This window comes from Buteo buteo, chromosome Z (genome assembly GCF_964188355.1).
Source record: "Buteo buteo chromosome Z, bButBut1.hap1.1, whole genome shotgun sequence".
Classification (NCBI taxonomy): domain Eukaryota; kingdom Metazoa; phylum Chordata; class Aves; order Accipitriformes; family Accipitridae; genus Buteo; species Buteo buteo.
In genome coordinates, this window is record NC_134204.1 from 23,978,822 (window position 1) to 23,999,755 (window position 20,934).

The following is a 20,934-nucleotide window of genomic DNA, read 5'->3' on the forward strand; positions in this document are numbered from 1 at the left end:
AAATCGAGCAAATCGTGTAGAACCGTAGGCTGGGCCATTGTCCGTCTTAATTTCTTTAGGCACACCCAGCACTGCAAAAGAAGCGTGAAGATGTCATTCAACATGTAATGCCTTTTCTCCAGTTTGTACTGTGGCCCACATGGCAGCAGAATAGATATCAATACACACATGCACATAATGCTTTGCACCAAACCATGTGACATGGATGACATCCATTTGCCACAACTGCAATGGCAAAAGACCTCATGGGTTAACCCCACAGCCCAAGCCCAGCCCTTCCTTTTGACAATTGGGGCATGCTTTAACAATACCTTGGGCATCAGTGAGTGGTATGTCAAATTGCTTTGCTAACATCCTAGCGGGTTGGTGCAAGAACGCATGTGATTGCCGTGCTTGTTGAAAACAATTCCCTGGAGGAGGCTCCCATGCCACTGCAACCAATTGGTCAGCTCTTTCATTTCCCTCTGACAAACCTGGTAGCTTTTGATGACTTCTTATATGCGTTATAGAATACTCTACAGTCCGAGAGTCCAAGCAGCGTAGTAATGACAAAAACAACATGCCCAATCTTTTGTTTGTGACCTCCTTTACCATTGCTCTTTCCATCCTTTGTACCACCTCAACTACATAAAGAGAATCGGATACAATATTCAGCGGCTCCTTAACCCAATGCTGCAGTGCCCAAATCACGACTTTTAATTCTAACATCTGTAAAAAATCCCCAGGCTGTCCCTTTTCAACATGGTCACACTACTGATCGTTAGCATCTTTCCACGTACAGGCGGCCATACCTGTCTTTTTCCCAGCATCAGTAAACATTGTTACCCCATGTACAGGTGTTTCCGACCTCCATGGTTTTTGCTCAAAGCTTTGCTGTTCCAATAGTGACCACAACTTATGCTTTGGATATTGATTACTTATTGTACCTCCAAACCCCGCTAATGCCACTTGTAACGCTACAGAATGCCGAATTCCCCATTCCAAATACCATTTTACCAGAGGTATCAGTATCATTTCTGGTTCCGTCCCTGCAATCTCTACAATCCTTGTTCTACCCCTAACAATCAGTTGTGCAAATAATTCCAATCGGGTTACAATAGATTTGTCCGGTCGCATGGCTAAGAAGACCCATTCCAGAATTCTCAAGGGATCTGAGCACTTTGTGTCCCACTGACAAATTACCGCATAAGGGTGTTGTCTCTGAGAGTCCCCTGTATTAATGATCATCAACATGATCGGTAAATCCTCATTGCATCTGGATGCAAAGCTAGATGCAATTTTCTCTGATATATATTCTAAGGCTTTTTGCTGTTCTCCTATCATTTCCCGTTTCTCATCTGCACGTGCGCTCGAACCCAGGAGTTCTACCAGAGGGGCCATATCGTCATTAGTGATACCGCAAAGATTCCGCACCCACTGGTTATCTCCCACAAGCTTCTGGACATCATGTACCATTAAAATTTCTGATGTTATTTGAACCTTCTGAGGTTTAACATTGCTAGCACCTATGTGCCACCCCAAATACTTCCAAGGTGCTGCCTTTTGCACCTTTTCAGGAGCAATTATTACTCCGCGATGGCTTAAGATGTCCTGCAATTGAATTAAAATTTCATCCTGTGGCAAGTTCCTTCCTGCTATTAAAATGTAACTGAGGAAACTGTTTTCTCACAGGCTCTAATGCCCAGGCCACATACACCTGACACATCATGGGGGAATTGCACATTCATTGCGGTAACATGACCCAATGGTATCTCTTATAGGGCTCTGTCTTGTTAATCGATGGTACCGAAAAGGCGAACCGTTCAGTGTCATCTGGGTGCAAGGGAATGGTGAAAAAACCAATCCTTTAGATTTATAATTAACAAATCCCATTCTTCTGGAAGCATAACTGGAAATGGCAAACCTGGCTGCAGGGCTCCCATACTGTGCATCACTGCATTCACAGCTGTGAGATCATGTAACAGTCTCCATTTCCCAGGGGTTTTTTTTTGGGTTTTTTGGGTTTTTTTGAGAATGGTAAATATTGGTGTATTCCATGGACTAGTAGAAGGAACAACATATCCCGCTCTCAATTGGTCCTTAACTAACTTTTGTATTTTTAGCAGCTTTTCAGAATTTAGCGGCTACTGATCAATCCAAACAGGCTCATCTGTTTTCCAGCTAATTTTCAGGATTGGTTGTTCCTCAGTGACTGCTCCTAAAAAAGATGGGTCACTAACATTGTCTTCATTTGGCTCTATAAATCACAGCCTATGAGGCCAAACAATTCAGTTGGGGTAGTCATGACATACGGATGCGTCGTAACACATGTACCGTCAGGGAAAACAAATGTAATCGGTAGCTGACTTACTAAGGTGGCTTGTATGTCCCCTATCCCTGCAATACCAAAATTTGGATTGATCAATGGCCATGATGGAGGCCAAATATATCGTGAAATAATCATAACATCAGCTCCTGTATCGATTGTCATTGGTTTCTTGACAATAACTCCGTCAGGCCCTTCCAATCGCACTACCTTTTCTGGTTTACCTTTTGTTATGTCCATGGCAAGGTATACCTGTGGTTTCCCTGTGGAGCCGAATCCACCATCTCCACGTTGTACTTCACCTGGGTTTGGAACACACGACCTGAATGGAACTAATTGTGCTATTTTGGTACCTTTAGGAATAGAAACAGGAGGGATTAAAACATGAATCATAATTTTCACAGTCTCACAAAAATCTGCATCAATAAGCCCTGGGACTACCAGGATTCCTTTTAGAGCTGTTGAAGATCGTCCCATCACAAATGCACTAAGCCCAAACCCCAACAGTCCCTTTATGTTGAATGTGTACTGCGGTTTCCATGTCCACTCCGGAGCTCCCCGCAGTGGCGGATCTGGTGGTCGTGAGGCTGCCTGAGGGCTGGCAGCCCAAACTCCTTGCATTTGTGTCATCGCGCGAGGGGCCTTCATGCTCGGTGTAAAGTTTCCCTTCTTCCTGTATTCTTGGTGGTATTGTCATCTTTCTTAGCAGAAGCTGTACATTTGCTCCTAATGTGTCCACGTTTGCCACAGTTAAAACACTTGACCAAGGGTGTCTTACTGGCCTTGTGCTTCTTTGTAGCTCCTTGTGGAGCTGCATGTTTTCTTTCATGCCCTCGTTCATGTCATGGTGGTCGTAGATTGCCCTATGCAGTCTATTAATAAACTGTGCGAAAGGTTCGTTAGGCTCCTGTTTCACCTGAGTAAAAGCATGGCTTCGCATATTGTCTGGTATGGTAAGAAAAGCTTGATATGCTAAGATCTGTGATAGATGATGAACCTCAGTGATACATTGTAACTGAGCGTTCCCTGATGCGAAGGGTCCGGTACCCATCAGCATCTGTGTGGTTACTCCCCATAAGGGATCTGTTTGTTGTCGTGGTGTTGCTTGTTCCCGATCACAGAGCGTCTCCCACTGTCAGAAAAACACTAGCATTTCGGAGGGCTCTAAAACTAACCGTGCTATCTGTTTAATATCTTGAGGTATCAGCGTATCAGCAGAAAAAATGAATCGCAGTATTTGGTGAGCTAATGCAGGTTTGATTCCGTACTGACTCACAGCATTCTTTAATTTCTCAATGACCTTCCAGTCAAACGCTTCCCATTTTTTCTGTCCATTTAATGCAATAACTGGGAATGCTTGGAGCATAGTGCCTTCTATAATGGCATCTTTTATTACTCCCCTCCAATGTCTCTGCCTTTCTTCTGCAGCGGCTACTGCAGGCGGCTCCACGTCTATCGCGGGCGCAGTCGGTTTCACCGTCTCTGGTTCCGAGAGGCGGGATGGATGAACGGGCGGTGGCGGGGGCGCGGATGGTTCTGCCCGGGGGCCAGGCGCGGTTCCGATCCATGGCCGGCTGACACGGGCCGCTGCGAGGCGGCGGATGGGGGGGCGGAAAGGGGGGGAGGGAGGGGGGGAGCTCGGCCGTTCTTGATCGTCTCCCGGGCTTCCCTCATCCTCAGAGGAGGAAGGCTCAGTGCCTATTACCGATACTGACCGGGCCTGAGATTCCCTCGGGCGGCAGTTGGCACCCCCTTGTTTAGGACCGCACTGTCCTGTTTCTGGGTGGCCAGGTGAATTATTTAAAAGTTCAGTAGCTGACGCTTTCATAGGGGCAACAACCCCTCTAGCGGTTTTCATGGTTTCCAAGTCGAAAATACGTGTGGACTCAGGAGTAGTAATCTCAGTGCCCAACATTGCGGAGGCAGCCTTGGCCATTTTTTTTTCTGCTATCATTTGTAGAAGGTGATTCATTACTTCTCGCCAAGTCTGTCCGAAAGCTTTTGCGGTACGACTCCCCTTAATCGTCTCGTCCCACAACTTATCTCCCAGTTCACGCCACTCTGTGGCACTGAACATAGTCTCAGGGGTCTTAAAACATCCTCTCTCTTTTCCCCAGTGACAGAGCTCTTGGAGCTTCCGGGTGCTCACACTGGCCTCTCGCTTTGCGAGAATTTTCCGATAACAGTGTGAGTGCTGCTTCACGATCCATAATAAATAAAAGCGGTCTTACCGGTGCAGGTCCAAACTGGTGCACGCAGCTTTGGATCCAGCTCTCTGCCCAAATTCTTGCAGATGCCTTCCTGCTCTGCTCCTCCCGTCTCCGTCTGCTCCGCCGAGTCTTATGAGCAGATCTGAGAAGCCCTCCGTCTGTTCTCGGCCTAACAGATTTGAGGGTCCCTGTTCGGTCGCCAAATGTCGGGAAGAACGGCCGTAGTCAAGAATCACACTCAATATGAGTTAACATCTTGCTCGTTTACTGTTCAGACGTCTTGACATTTATACAAGACTGACTTGTCCACGCGCCTTATACAATACTCTGATTGGTACAATACCCCATTTCACACGACACTATCTTATTCTCTATTGGCTGTGCAAGCTTCTTCACGAGGTGTCCAGCAGTTACTTATCTCATTCTTCAGCATCCAGGTGTTGTTTGTCAGGCTCTTCTTATCTTCCTTTTTCCCAGCGTACAAGGAGACAGCGTCCTTGTCTGCTCCAGTATTTTGTACACTTACTTATGCTTCGTTCCCACATAACGGCTGGATTGCTCACATGCCTTTGCCCAGCCAAGAAATCCTCAACAATTTCTGACTTTTTTTTTTTTAATTCACATGCCCATGTGTCACTATATTTGCATGCGTAGTATTGCTAGGTGCTTCACTGCAATGTTTTGTATGCAATTTTAAATAAAATACAGTATTATCAGGTGTGGTTATTGTTAGGTTTGTCCTTTCTTGTTCCAGTATTTCCTCTCAACTAAGATTTAAATTTAAAATCTCATTAAGATGAACGTGATGGAAAATTCAAAGAAGAGCGTATAGGATGTAGCTTTGTATGCCCTTTAAATATTTGGCCATGTGCTCGTGGAATAAAGTTGTGAATGACTGTGTACCGCTCAGTAGGAACTGGGACTATAATCTTGTCTGTTCCATTAGTTATGCCATTGGCACTCTGTTTCATGAGATGATCTGGAGTATCACTAAGCCCAAGCTCATGTTCCTTATCACAGCTAAAGTAACTCTACAGCTATGGACTCAACTTCACTGTTTTCTTCTTTGCTGCGAAAATGTGTGTGACTGCGTAAGCCTGTCAATGTGGATCTGCCCTGGTGTTATGACCTGGACTGGACAGACCAGGGAGTCGTGTTGAATTCTGAATTCCTTTGGGCTAAATTAAGGTGAAATGACACCAAATGATCAGTTGAACATTTTATTTATGATGGAAGCAAACTGAATTTGGGACACATAACAGCAGGTGGTGTGGTTTTTCACAACAGGAATTGGCAGGGAACTACCTCAGTAACCTGTGTAACCCATGGTGATCATATACATCAGTTCAGGGAATGAGGTCCCTCCCGTTGGGTCAGGAGGTTCAGAGCAGACCCCCTTGCTTTCCAGACTCCTCCTCAGAGAAGAGCCCAGGGGTGGCTGGATCCATTCCTAGTCCCAGACTTGGTCAACGGTTTATGTCTGAAGGGATGAGGTGTAGGGATTGTGGAAAAGGAAAGAGAAAGGAAGAACAAGACAGGAGGAGAAAAAGGAAGAGAGAAGGATTTCACTGGCCCTGGATCCAGTGTTGGTCTAGTGAGCCGAGGGGTCCAGTTCCAGTGGGCTTGCACACATGGGCTTCAGTTTGTGTCCTTTCATCATCTTTTCCCCTCCTTTGGGCGGGCACCCGAACTCATCAGGCCAATTAGGTGGGTGTCATGATCAGTTTGTGAGCCTTTGGCTTGGGGGTTGCCTGGGGAGCAACCTCCCCCTCCCTGCAGACATGATCTTTGCCATGCATGGTGAGATGTTCTGCTCAGCATACCCAAAACAGCATTATCAGAACAGGGAGCTGTGCACCCGCTGGCACGCCCTCCCCCTCCTGTTGCTGCTGTCCGGCACTGATCGGCTTCTTTTCACCTGTGGCTCCTTGCTATGCAGTTTGCCACTATGCAGAGTTAGTCCCTAAGCAGAACTTGCACCACCACAATGTTTGAGACATTAACTCTTTCAGTCTCACACCTAGTTACTAACCCATTTTATAAAACTAGTGGAAGAGCTATTGCAAAGAATTTTCACTCTGGTAGCAAATTACTCAGAAGTAAAAAAAAACAAGTCACAAAGGTGAAGGGGTTGGTTGGTTGGTTTTTTCTGCCTTTTTATTCCATCAAGAAGAATATTCCACCTCTTTACCCTGCTTCCAAGCAAGGTTTGTGAGTAGTTTCAGAGGAGGATAACTGACTTTGCTGACTGCAAGTTCTATAATATTAAAACATCATGTTTTCAGATTGTACTTCTTGTATGCAACATTGGACATCTTACATATATAGCTTAATAGAATTATAGAGATAAAAGAGTGAACAACTTTCTGCTTATGGAGTATACACTCCTTAATTGATTTTGTAAATAAACTATGTAAGTAGAGAGCTGGGGAAGGAACATCTAATCAGTGGTGCCTTGAACTAGGCTTTGAGGAAATAGATTTGATTCCTGACTGTCATGGTGTAAGCCCAGCCAGCAACTAAGCACCCCACAGCCTCTTGCTCTCTCCCTTTGTAGAGGGATGGGGGAGAGAATCAGAAAAGTAAAAGTGAGAACATTCATGGGCTGTGTAAAGACTGTTTAATAGGTAAAGCAAAATCCATGCATGCAGGCAAAGCAAAATAAGGAATTCACTTACTGCTTCCCACCAGCAGGCAGGTGTTCAGCCATCTCCAGGAAAGCAGGGCTCCATCAAGCATAACGGTTACTTGGGAGGACAAACACCATCACTCCAAACGTCTCCCCCTTCCTTCTTCTTCCCCCAGCTTTATATGCTGAGCACGATGTCATATGGCATGGAATATCCCTTTGGTCAGTTGGGGTCAGCTGTCCCAGCTGTGTCCCCTCCCAACTTCTTGTGCACCCCCAGCCTCCTCGCTGGTGGGGTGGGGTGAGAAGCAGAAGAGGCCTCGGCTCTGTGCAAGCACTGCTCAGCAGTAACTAAAACAAACATCCCTGTGTTATCAATGCTGCTGCTGCCTTCCTGTGTAATTGTGCAACTTTGTACTCCTCTCATGTTTGTTTGGGGTTTTTTTTGCTCCAAGCACTGGGTTTGAAGAGGTGGGGATTTGTTTTCTTCCATATTTGATGAAAGCCCTTTCTACAGTGTGCTGAAACACTGTTCAATACAACAGGATCTTAGTCTCAGTGGAAATCTGTATGGCTTTGCCTGCATACAATTGAATATTTATTGTAGCCTGTATTTTCTGTTACATGATTTTAGGTGCCCCAAAACAGTGGAAAACTTCTGTGTGCACAGCAGAAATGGTTATTACAATGGACACATATTTCACCGTATCATCAAGGTAACTTGTAAAATTTTTTTGTTGGTGGTCGTTTAGATAATGTGCCTTTGTGGTCAGTCCTTTCTGTTAAGCCTTTTATTTCCCTTTTGCACAAATGATTTCTGGAATTGCTTCAGACTTCCCTGTAAAGTCTGAAAAACTCTGAGGTTCTAAACAGCTTTATCACTTACTGGAGTGCTGCAACTGACAAGGTGGAAGAAATCTGAAAATTGAGAGAAAGATCAATTCTGGAATCCTGATTGAATTAAGATTTTGTTTAATGTCAAAAGGCTTTTCTTGTAAGGCTTCTTATTTCTGTTGCACCAGAATCAAGCTGATACAGCCTAAGTGTTTGCAAAAGGTACAGAGAGTCAGGTTTCTGTCCTCCACTAGCAGGAACAGTGAGTAAGCTTGTTTTATTTCACAAGTACTCAGTTATGACTTAAAGAAGCCCTGAATGCTTTGTACCTTATCCAAAGCATCTTAACACTTTTTTTTTAAAGGTTTGAAGTAAGTTGGAAAAAAAAAAGTCACCTAGCATAAAACATGTTCTATGCAATGATGTAATGACATTTAATTTCTATGCAGGGTTTCATGATTCAAACCGGTGACCCAACTGGTACAGGAATGGGAGGTGAAAGTATTTGGGGAGGAGAATTTGAAGATGAGTTTCATTCAACTTTACGACATGACAGACCATACACACTCAGCATGGCGAATGCAGGACCAAATACCAACGGATCCCAGTTTTTTATAACAGTAGTGCCAACTGTAAGTAATATTAAAAGCTCAGTTTAAGGCCTGGGATGCTAACTAGATAGTAAAAATTTCTTCTGATGGAAAAAGGAACACACTAGTACTATCTAAATAATATTTTCCTGTTATTTTGCAAATAAATGTTGCACACCACAACATATACTGTGTAGGCTTCACAGAAGCCATCCTTTAAGAAATAGAAAAGTATTTTTGTCAGTTGTGATCAAGAGGCCTTTTGCCTTTAACTGGAGTAAGGGCAATGTCAAATTCTTAGTAAATCAGACATGTCTGCAATTGTGTATTACTAGAATATTTTATATTAATGTAGTGGTTTAAACTTGATGGAAATCTAGCTATTGCTTAGATTATTTGAAGTTTTTTGATATGGTGCTAGGATGACTCCTTAATATTGCCTAATGACAGCTATACAAAGAAGCCATTATTCAGGTTTGAAGATTTCCTTTGATCTGTGTACAATTTTGGAGCCAACAAAGAAATTTTGGTATGCAAATCTAACAGATGCAAAACAAATCCTTAAACGTAACACTTACAGAAACTGCATTCTTATAGCACTTATTTCAAAATCATGTGTCTTTTTAAAAAGCACCCATCTACCACAATTTTGAGGCTTATTAAGTTATATCAGGGCCTATATTCAGATTGCTAATGGGGCATACTGTATGTTTGAATTCAGTAGTATTCTGGACTGGCACTTAGAATTCAGCTGTGAAAATACCATGAAAGAGAGCCTGAAACAGCATTTCTGTGAACTGAGAATACACATCAAAATTAACTATGAAATGCTACTGCATTACTAGAACTTGACCTCTAGTACTTTAAGAAAACAATTGAAAAGGTGAGTTTGAATGCATATGTATTAGCTGCACTTTAATATTTACTTACATGCTAATATTTACATGATGTTAAGTTTCATAGTCTGAAGACAAAAAATGTATCCATGTTCACCTATTCTAGGTCAGTCTCTTTCTGATTTGGTACCTAACCTACATGATGCTTTCTATTTTAATATCATTTTTCTTTCTCCTCCTGTGCCCTTAAACAGCCGTGGCTAGACAACAAGCACAGCGTGTTTGGACGGGTGACTAAAGGAATGGAGGTTGTTCAGAGAATCTCAAATGTAAAAGTCAATCCCAAAACTGACAAACCCTATGAGGATATCAGCATCATCAATATCACTGTGAAGTAAGCCAGGATTGAAGGTTGCAGCTTAAGCAGAAAAAACTTGGCATGGTGGGACCCAAAAAGGGACCTAGAAAGAACAGAAACATTTTTGGTAATTCCTAGATGTTAAGGAGTGCCAGGCTATTTTTAATGTACCTAAAGTGCCCTAAGTCTGTATTTCTGGTAACTTTGTATTTCACAGTAAAAACATCTGTATGTTTCTTACAAAGTCTATTGTTTTTCTTGTTTCTCCTCTATGCAAAACTGAAGACAAAAACCCACATGATAATGTTTATAAAATAGGATCAGGGTATAGTTTCTAACTTTGAAGTGTTTATTTTCACCTTTCACATCTAATTCTTTTCACAGTACTGAAATGTTTGACAGAGAAAAGGTCCTCTGAGTAAGCTCTGCAATCATAAATATGTTCATCAAAAGTTAGATTAAGTTATGATACTGTTTGCTATGACAACGTATGTTAATCTACCTCTGTCCTTTGAAAAATGGTTCTGTGTGTGTCTTCTGTGTCCAAGAGCAATGATCAACTCTTGGAATGCCAGTGTGTAAGGTCCTGTGCAACTTGTTTGGCATTGCCAATAATGTTTTTTTTCTTTTAATGTTTGCTTTCCCATTATTTTAGCCTAGGGAGTCTGTTTCTGGCTTCATTTGTACCCAAAGTCCTACAACCAGTACTGTGTCTACTGAAATACTTAGTTTAAATTAATGATGGCATCATCTCAACTGAGCCTATGTCAGGTGTTTCTGATGCAGTCCTCAATGAAAGCTCAGACAACTTCTCAAGCTGTTGTGAATCTGGGGTGTTGTGGTTTAAACCCAGCCAGTAACAAACCACCACACAGCCACTTGCTCTCTCCTCCCCCTGCCGCAGCCCCAGTGGGCTGAGGAGGAGAAAATAGATAGAAAAGCTTGTGGGTTGAGGTCAAGGATAGGGTGGGATCACTCACCACTTACGGTCACAGGCAAAAGATAGGCTCAACTTGGGGAAAAAACCAAAACCAATATAATTTACTACCAATCAAATCAAAACAAGGATAATGAGAAGTAAACCCAAATCTTTAAAACACCTTCCCCCCAATCTCTCCCTCCTTCCTGGGCTCAACTCCACTCCAGATTTCTCTACCTCCTCCCGCCCAACAGCGCAGGGGGACGGGGAATGGGGGTTGGGGTCAGTTCATCACACATTGTCTCTGCTGCTCCTTCCTCCTCAGAGGGAGGAATCCTCACTTGTCCCCTGCTCCCGCATGGGGTCCCTCCCACAGGAGACAGTCCGACTTTCACAAACTTCTCTGGCATGGGTCCTTCCCACAGGCTGCAGTTCTTCACAAACTGCTCCAGCGTGGGTCCTTTCTGTGGGCTGCAGTCCTTCAGGCACAGACTGTTCCACCGTGGGCCTTCCCACAGAGTCACGGCCATCTTGGGGGGCATCCCCCTGCTCCGTCATGGGGTCCTCCCCGGGCTGCAGGTGGGCATCTGCTCCCCCTCTCCCCTCCATGGGCTGGGGGGGGACAGCCTGACGTCTCACCACGGGCTGCAGGGGCATCCCCTCCTCCCCCGCTCCTCCTCCCCCTCCTTCCTCACTGACCTCACTGTCTGCAGAGGGGTTCCTCTCACATCCCACTCCCCTCTCCACTGCAGGTTTCCCCTCTTAAATCTGTTCTCCCAGAGACACTGCCACCATCGCTGATGGGCTCGGCCTGGGCCAGAGGCAGGTCTGACTTGGAGCCATGGAAGCTTCTAGTAGCTTCTCACAGGAGCCACCCCTGCAGCCCCTCCCCCACTACCAAAACCCCACCACACAAACCCAAAACATGTGGCTAGGTAATGGTCCTGTTGTTACGTTGGATAGTTAAGTCTACTCCAAATACAGTAACATTAAGTTCAACTGTTCACATAACACCAGGACACTCATACAAAACGCAGAAGTTTACAGTTCTGGTAACTTCATTCATGAAATGAGACATGATGCATGCTAATCAAATTCAGTCCCTCAAAAGCTGCTACCACTAGGAAGCTTATCTTCAGTGAGATAAAGGGATATCTTCAGGATCAATAAGAAAAATTCTACAGTAAGTTAAATGTAGCACACCTCTATTCTGATATGACCTTAAAAAAAGAGACATGTTTATAAAAACTCATTCTCAAAGTTTTAGATACTTTTATTGAAAATAATTCATTTTCTGGGCAACTCACATTGCAGCAGCTCATGAATTGTTTCCACTAAAAGAACCCCTTCTTTCAAGAAATCTTTCTATAACATCCACACCTACTCCAATGGTTCAGAATAAGAACTATCTCAGAATAAAACCGTCATGTATCACATAGTCCACAATAAATTTGAAGGTAGCATACAGTAAGACCATATCAAGTGATAAAACATTTTTCAGTTAGCCTAGACATCCTATTTTTGAGCTGAGATTCTTTAAAGAAAGCCACAACACAGTCACTGGATGTTATATTTACTCACTTTCACAATTAAGTCAAAATCCTATGAAAAGTTATTTAGTCTTTTCAAATAATCCTCACAGTTAGTAATGCTTGAGTGAGTTCTAGTTGAGGAAATATTCCAATTACACACTGCATATGTCAGTACACTAAAAACTAAAGTTCAGTGAAACTGGTGAAACAAGCTTAAATTTATAACAGAAGCAATTTATATGTAGTATTAATTTATAATACAAATAAACCTCTTAGCGTACTGGTTTACACTGAAGAGTTCACAGATGAATGCAACACTTTCACAGTTACTTCAAGTCATCTTAAATAAATTCCATTTAAAAACACTTTTATGGTAGCATTCCATGTGCCACAAGCAATCTTCTGTACTCAAAAATATGCATGAGTGAGAATTTTTCCTCTGCCCTCAAATGTAATGTTACAAAAAATCCAAACTGGTCACTCTGAACATTTTAAAGTAGTAGAACTATACCAAGAGGCATGTATAACTGAAGTATAAGCCAGCTAAAATAAAATTACAGAATGAGGATTTTTCTAAAGAATGCATGTCTTCTCTGTTAAAAATATTCCAGGAAAAGGTATCTACCATGCTTAGCAGAACTTGTTCATATTTAAAAAAAAAGCTATGAAGGGACAGTCAGCCCTAAGTAGGTCTGGGACTGCTCTGCAGTACAGGCTAAGCAGATGCTCAAGTCAGAGCAGCCAACTGTCTATTGTGCAATAAGTTACAGGCTGGGAAGGATGAACAATTTTTAGTTCAGTAGGTGCAAGAAAACACCTTTCACTCCATTGTAAACTACTTCCAAATATATCAGGTTGTCTGAAGAAAGAGTAAATACTCCTTCTCAGCACCTACGTAGGCACTGAAACCCATTTCACAAACATTTTACTTTAAAGCTTAGCGTTCTTTCAGCTACTATTCCAAGTCATTAGACTTGCTGAATCTGAAGCTGCATTTAACACCATTTACAGGAAATTTAAGTAACAAGAGAAAACTACAAATAAGTGTCATCATGAGGAAGTAGTTACCTTAACTGCTTCCTCTTGAAGGAAAGTGCAAATGTACTAAATTATTTGTTTATACATTCTTGGCTTTACCAAAGGTATGTAGTGAGAAAACATCATAAAATTGGTAACATGACAATAAAAGCCAAAGCCACAGATAATGGGGTGCATTTTCTTTGCCAGGTGAAGTTCACAGCCCTCACAGGTAAACACGCTTTTCAGTGTGCTAAAAAGATCTACCCATCTGTGAAACAACCCTGCTCACTTCCACTGCCTGGTTCTCCTGATTCACCTCTACTCCAGTAAGAAAAGTGATGATATGCAGTTTTGATCTATTGGCCGTGCTCTTCATAGGTCCTCTCCTGACACAAGAGGTCCGTGGCATGGCTTCTGCAATTGGCAATGGCTGTGTACTTTAAGAGGAGGGCAGAAGATTCTGCTGTGCATACCAGACATAAAATTGTTAGCAGAGTTGCATGTGCAGCGGAAAAAGAGACATCACTAAGTTGTTGCAACCTTCTCTGAATTTAAACAGCACTATACCCATATTTCACGAGTTTGTGAATGAGCAATCTCTGAAAATAGAGGCATTGGTGATAGTTCCATGTAGAAGATACAGTAAGAATTGAAAATCTAATTATGGAAGGTTTATATCACATTTTACCATCTGCTCTTCTAAGTAAGAGTTATAATTAGTGTACACTGCTTTTACATTGTGTTATTTAATATTTTAAGGCCACCACCTTAATCTGGAAGCATGACTTCTACATAACAGTACATAGCTGGATTGATATTACACCACACTACTTCTTTAAGAAGTTGTTTGATTTTTTTTAAACTTCATTTGACTTCTTGAGGAGTAACGTTAACCTCTAACAGCAGATTATGTCCTCAAGCACGCACAAAACACTTTCACCCCAATATCACTATAGTCTTTCCATAAATATTTTAGCATGTGTACAGTTAACAAAAAAACCCAATTCCTCCCCCTCAACCAGAAAAGGAGTAGCTAAACAATGCCACAGCCCCCTAGCCCTGCAACACTGTTCCCCATTCTCAGATTTCTTTGCCCAGTTATGCTGCCTTCCGGTAAAAAACAGGGAATAAATAATGGGGGAAACATTTTCTTTTTGTGGTGTACTTGCATGTAATTTTCAATGCCACCTTTAGATAAATGCATTCTTTAGATATTAAAGAGTAGCACCATTTATTTCTGACTAATACAGCTGGCTACTCTAATAACTTGAGATGGATTCTGGAATAGTTTCCTGGGAAAGTATTTCTAAACCACTCAGAAATCTTCTGACACCAATTAACTACTTTAACCTTGTTACAATTATTAGATGAACTCCAGTGCATATTTTATCAGGGAAGAATTTTAAATTGTAACACCCTAATTTCACCAGAAAGAATTTAAAGGCACCCTTGTAATGAGCCCATTCCATTACTTGCATCAAATTTCAAAAACACTGTAACAGCACAAGTTTACTGAACCAGTTATCCAATCTAGGATAAAGGCTTATATTTTTCTGTAACCACCAGGTTAAATAAAGTCCCCTCTTCAGACAGCAGACCAGGCTACAACATCCTAAATCGTGCAAACAAAACAAAAGAGTAAACTACAACATTAAATTGCAGCTGCTGTAAAATTAAGCCACATCCAGGACACCAGCAGCCACTAACTGCCTTGAAAGCCAGTCCAATCCTTCATAAAGTCCTGTACCACTTCGGGCATCACAACCCTGAATATACCAGCTACGGCCACAGCAGAGTTTGTGGAGACTCAGCAGTTCTGTGATTTCTTCCACTGAAAGTGCACCTGCTACATCCTGCAACAGAATCAGATACAAAGACTCAATTATTCTTCTGTATTATGTTTGAAGCATTTTATTTTCAACCAATGGCTTAGACTGAAGCTCCAGATCACATAAAAGCTTTCCAAACACAAAAGCCAAATAAACCAGTTACGCATTTACTACTCGTTACCATAAAACTGGTTGTTGAGTTTACTAAGCACTCTACCATCACTTATTCTGCCAGCATTAAACATAAGGAAAACATCTACATTTTATGCTTTCCTCATTACCATTCCTACCCATAGCAGAGGGTTCAGAAAGCTGGAATTTGATACACAAACTGAGGAAAAGTAACAGAGTGAAAAAAATGACCAGTACCTGTTTATTAGCAAAGATCAAGAGCAAGGCATCCCGCAGTTCCTTCTCTGTTAATAATTTTGCCAGTTCACTGTGTGCTTCACTGACCCTGTCTCTGTGACTGCTATCAACAACAAACACCACCGCTATGAAAGAAAGAGAGAAATGTTTTACACACATTTAAATATAAACTCTGTAAAATTAGCTTTTAACTTACACAATTCTTTTTTTTCTATCAGTATTCTATGTGAAGTTTCTCAGCAGTGCACAACTTCAATTTCAAATCCAGGAGGACTGAGAAATGCCTTACATACCTCTGTACTTTTGAGAAAAATGCAGAATTCATCCTAAAACAGGGAAAAAAAGTCTGCTTTTTGCCTAGTCTAACATAAAGGTTATGATATTTTAACTACTTAGGTCTAAAACCAGATTTACTATGTGTGGATTGAGTATCTCAGTTTAAACCACTTCTTGATCCATTTATACTCACTCAACTCCATTTATACACAATCAACTGTTCCAGTTTCCCTTAACTGGCTGTAAAATCTACAGGTTCAGCCAAATCAGCACAGCTTCCCTCAGCTACAGACTACACAGTCCAGAGAAGATTGCCATGGACCTGACACAGCAGCAGTAGATTTTACTATCCACTACAGAGAGTAAGCAAGATGCCAGAAAGACTAGAGAGTCAGGGAGGCAGAGCTAGAGGACGGAATTTAAACTCATGGTTTTTGCAATGAAAAAATCGCAACAAAACTAAACAAAACTTAACTGCAGTTACGCATCAGGTTAACTGCTTAGACTTTCTCTCCAACATACGATTCTTCAAGGGAGACATGATTCCATGCTACTGGTGTTTACACAGTAAGTTTTAAGAGAACAATAGAAATCCCAAAATACAATTTTTAAGTTTGAAAAGATGAAGAATTTAAAATCTTTAAGTTTGCAATGAAGGCTGAAATAATGCACAAAGTTGAGCACATAAATGATGTTTGTCATTCCTAAGTATTTCAGATAATTCTGAATGAATTAATGAAGAGGAACCCCTTTCTAATTTGGAAAACAACTATGGAGGATTTACAGACGGACAGCATGAATTTCTAAGTTGGCACCATTTAGATCAAAGTTTTCAGAATCAGTAATCTAGTCTATGACCAGATATTACACTGCAATACTAAGTCAGATGTTACAGAACTTTGCAGAATTTTTTAAGTTGCTAACTAAAGGCTCCTAAAGGCTGAGTGTTTTCCTTTCAAGTGCTATTTAAATTTCATACCTGGCAAGTACTACTTCTCGCTATGCAAACTTTGGAATGCTGCAGCTTGTCTGTTGTCAGCTATAACCAGTTTAAGAGAGATTCTAGTTTTGTTTGGCTTCACAAACTGTCTGATGGATTTATGGAGAACGTGCCTTTATCATGCAGCAGACACTATGACGAACTGGATTAAAATTTCTTAGCTCATGAATCCAGCAGCTGTACTTTGCATTAGATGAACAATTTTCTACTGTTATAAATTATTTCTATTAATAAACTTTTTGGCTCTGAAATACAAGCTAGAAGACAAAATACAGTTTAAAAGTTGTATTAATCTCACCTTGTGTATTGAGATAATAATGTTTCCACAAGGGCCTCAATTTGTGCTTCCCTCCTACATCCCAAATTGTAAACTTCAAATTCTTGTATTCTACTGTTTCAACATTAAAACCTAGAATAAAAATATTAAAGTTTTATAGTCTTGTTCTGTATGAATATAAAATAATCAAATTATACATGTAAGTCAAACATTCAGAAAAATCATTACATTTAAATTGCTGCTACTAACCTATTGTTGGAATTGGCTGCATGAATTCATCTTGCTTTAACTTAAACAAAATAGTTGTTTTGCCAGCTCCATCTAATCCTAGAGTGACAACCCGAATTTCCATTTTTGGTCCAATATGTACCCTGTTGTCCTGGAAGAGACAGCATACACAAAACAAGAGCAAGTTTAGGAAATTCAAATTAGAAAACTCTTATGTTTTAGATATTTATCTTGTCACTATTTGTAAAGTGATTAAATAGATGGACTCCAAAAAGACAAGGCACAATCACCAATCACCTCCAGCAATAACATAAACCAAAATACCCAGTAATCTCTGTAGTAACCCTGTAACTTCTGCCTGCGTTATCACATGCCTTTTAGAAACACAGCCAATCTCATTCTAGTATGTCTGTACTTAATAAAATTTCAAATTCTTTCATCAATCTGGCTCAAACCACATGAGGAATTGTTCATAGTAATCAGTTAGAATTCTCTGTCCAGAGAACTCTCTGTTGGCTTTGTAGCTTTTCCACTATGTTTTGTCACATTATGATGCCCCCACCTACAGAACTATTTCCTTGCTGGAGGCTCCATAGCTACGCCTCTTCACCTCAAGCCACTTCCAATCCTTTACGACATTAAACCAGCAACATTATAAGCATTAAGCAGTAATCTGAAATCTGAAGAAAAACAAACAATGCCCCCCCCCCTCAAGTCTTGCTTGAAGGCAAGGAAGGAGAATCAACTTCCTATTTGTAGTTTAGACCAAGCTACCACAAGTATTGAACAAGCTGATGCTAACAATGCGGTCAAGTGGTATTACTAATATAAAGCAGCAAACTGTAAATTGTAAAATAAACAACATAGGTTAAGATTACTAGGCACCCCTGAAACATATTTTGATGTACTTAGAAATGCTATCTTGATCAAATACCAGAGTTTCAATCATCAGAACTATGTGGCAATACATTGTTTCCTTGCAAAATCCAGACAGCGCTGTGCTGGGCAAGCAATACACAAAAACCTGTGTCTACCCCACACAGCTTTTCATTTCTTCTTGCATTAGAAATGCTATTTACTGAGTGCAAAAATGCTACAACCTCTCCTGGTACAAGACCAACATGCACCAGGGTGACCGGATATATAAACACCTACATTAGGTGACTTGAGATATACACACATACACACCCAGAGGATCCATTATATAGCTGGATATATGTCATCATGACATGCAACTCCATTCTCCCCTCTGTCACAGATGAAGCAGCGTACTGCCAGAACAATCAATACAGATTAATTCAATGACCTTATGCTATTGTAGTCTCCAAAGAGAGTAAACACAGCTTGAGAAACTGCTTTCTAAAAAAAAGTAATTAAAAAAATGTTGCAAAAACCACAATGCAAAAGTAAGCAACACCATGATTGTAAGTATAAGAGTCAGGTCAAAGGTCCAGCTAATCTAGCATGTTGTCTGAAACTAGGTAAAGATGGATACATGCAAAAGTAAGAGAGAAGGAAAGCACACAGTGATAACTGCCCTAAACACCCTCCCTGAGTCAAACAGCTTGCAGTTCATGGACTTAGTGAGCCAACAGTGCGGTTTCTGCAACTAACTGATCTTGATGTATTATTCATCTATGAATCTGTCTGTCTGCTTTCTTGAAACCACAGACATTTAGGGTCCAGAAGATCCTTGGCATAGAACTCCATAGGCTGTTTGTTGTGAAAAAAATGACTTTGTTTGAATCTGTGAAATAAACTTGTACAAGCTGAGCAGTTTCAGCCCCTACAGCTTTGACACTACACAAGACAGATGCTCCAAAACCAAAAGACTAACAGAATATTTGAGATTTGGAAAATAAAACATTGAGACTTATTTGCTTTTTAATAAATTTCTTCTAAGTTCTAGATTTCTGGATTCAGAGCTGAAGTTGCCAAATTCAGTGACAACATTGCAACACAGCACGTTATCAGAAAGGGTTATCTCCTTCTGAAGAAGAAAAACCTGTGGGCAGATTCTTGACAAGCAGTCAGCTGGAAACATACAGGCAAAGAGAAAGAACGCAAAGAAGTATGCAAAAGGCACTGAAGAATATAAAAAATGCCATGCCTCCAGCACCCTTTTCACACTCAAGCCTCAGTTCTGATTTTGTCTAAAATTTCTGGGGATGAATGTTCTCAGTTCTTCTCTGCGCCTGAAAGGAAGGAGGAAGGAAAAGAGGCAGCTCTGGATAGAACTTCTAAGTTTATAGGTTTCTTGCTGAAGGCAACGCCCTGGCTATGGCCAGAGCTTGCTGATAGTCAGCCAGTGTGCTGGTTTTAGCTGGGATAGAGTTAATTTTCTTCATAGTAGCTACTATGGCGCTGTGTTTTGGATTTGTGCTGGAAACAGGGCTGATAACTCAGGGATGTTTTAGTTACTGCTGAGCAGTGCTTGCACAGAGCCGAGGCCTTTTCTGCTTCTCACCCCACCCCACCAGCGAGGAGGCTGGGGGGGCACAAGGAGTTGGGAGGGGACACAGCTGGGACAGCTGACCCCAACTGACCAAAGGGATGTTCCAGACCATATGACCTCATGCTCAGTATATAAAGCTGGGGGAAGAAGGAGGAAGGGGGAGACGTTTGGAGCGATGGTGTTTGTCTTGCCAAGTAACCGTTATGCTTGATGGAGCCCTGCTTTCCTGAAGATGGCTGAACACCTGCCTGCTGGTGGGAAGTGATGAATGAATTCCTTGTTTTGCTTTGGCTTGTGCGCGTAGCTTTTGCTTTACTTATTAAACTGTCTTTACCTCAACCCATGAGGTTTGTTTTTTTTTTCTTCTGATTCTCTCCCCCTTCCCACTGGGTGGCGGGGGGAGTGAGCAAGCGATTGTGTGGTGCTTAGTTGCTGGCTGGGGTTAAACCACAACAGCCAGCCTGGCCGTGCTCTCAGGGCACCACCAGAAGCACCAGTCACCTCTACAGCTCCCATGGCTAGAGGGCAGAGGCAGTGCCGGCCCATGCAACTTAAAGCATCAGAGAAGTAGAGGAGATGAATGGTTCTGTCAAATTTAGCCATCCTGTTGCAGTTTGCTTTCTGTAAGTTTTAGAGTGAAAACAGGTTGTTCTCAGTATGTTTGTACTGTCTCAGAAGGAATCAAAATGCAATCTGTGATGGACACCAAATTTCCACTTTTTGTGTAAGCAGTTCTGTCACCTTAGGAAGAACCTTGCAAGAAAAGTTCTAACTCAGAAAATAATGTATAGCACTGTAATACCAGTCAGAAATAATTGGCTATTGATGATCACAGCTACAAACTGACAGATGAAAAAAAAATCTCTGCATCAACTATACCAGCACCTTTAATAAAAAATGTTATTTAAAAAAATCTGGCCAGTAAAACTCCTACGTGTCTGCATTTCTGGCAGGTGCATAACTTGATAGCATACTTAGAAACAGGTAACCTGTGATTTCTGTTTAAGTAAAACTTGGTGTTTTCTTAAATCTCAATACAGAAAGTGCAGAAGAAAAAAATCACACAACTGTGATCTCTTGGGTTTTTGTCCTTGTCCTTCATCTTTGTTAAGAATTTGTTGACATGACAAAAGCTGTATATAGCTTTACTTAAAGATAGTGTTAAGTGCTTTCCCTCTGATAGATTACTGTCTTCTAGGGTACTCCTGGTGTTGGTAAGGGTTAGCAGTTTCCCATACTTGCTTCAACAATGATGGATAAGTGCTCT

The 20,934-nt window shown here is 41.4% G+C and overlaps 2 protein-coding genes across 4 annotated transcripts in view; one reads left to right on the top strand and one right to left on the bottom strand.

The window, feature by feature from the left end:
* Positions 1 to 10,014, top strand: part of PPWD1 (peptidylprolyl isomerase domain and WD repeat containing 1) — a 21,766-nt gene extending 11,752 nt beyond the window's left edge. The window contains exons 9-12 of one of the 2 annotated variants that reach the window (XR_012648809.1): positions 7,779 to 7,860; positions 8,428 to 8,610; positions 9,290 to 9,451; positions 9,659 to 10,014. Coding sequence is in view for 1 of the 2 variants with exons in the window: in XM_075019405.1 (XP_074875506.1) it covers positions 7,779 to 7,860; positions 8,428 to 8,610; positions 9,659 to 9,802 (409 nt within the window). In the remaining variant the exon portion in view is untranslated. The remainder of the gene's footprint in view (positions 1 to 7,778; positions 7,861 to 8,427; positions 8,611 to 9,289; positions 9,452 to 9,658) is intronic. The other variant, XM_075019405.1, reaches the window with a different exon arrangement.
* A 1,919-nt stretch (positions 10,015 to 11,933) lies between these two features.
* TRIM23 (tripartite motif containing 23) overlaps positions 11,934 to 20,934 on the bottom strand; it is a 28,612-nt gene continuing 19,611 nt past the window's right edge. For both annotated transcript variants that reach the window (XM_075021623.1, XM_075021622.1), the window contains exons 8-11: positions 17,234 to 17,363; positions 17,006 to 17,116; positions 15,432 to 15,556; positions 11,934 to 15,086 (exon numbers count right to left, since the gene is read on the bottom strand). In XM_075021623.1, the coding sequence (XP_074877724.1) occupies positions 14,907 to 15,086; positions 15,432 to 15,556; positions 17,006 to 17,116; positions 17,234 to 17,363 (546 nt within the window). In that variant the 3' untranslated portion in view covers positions 11,934 to 14,906. The remainder of the gene's footprint in view (positions 15,087 to 15,431; positions 15,557 to 17,005; positions 17,117 to 17,233; positions 17,364 to 20,934) is intronic.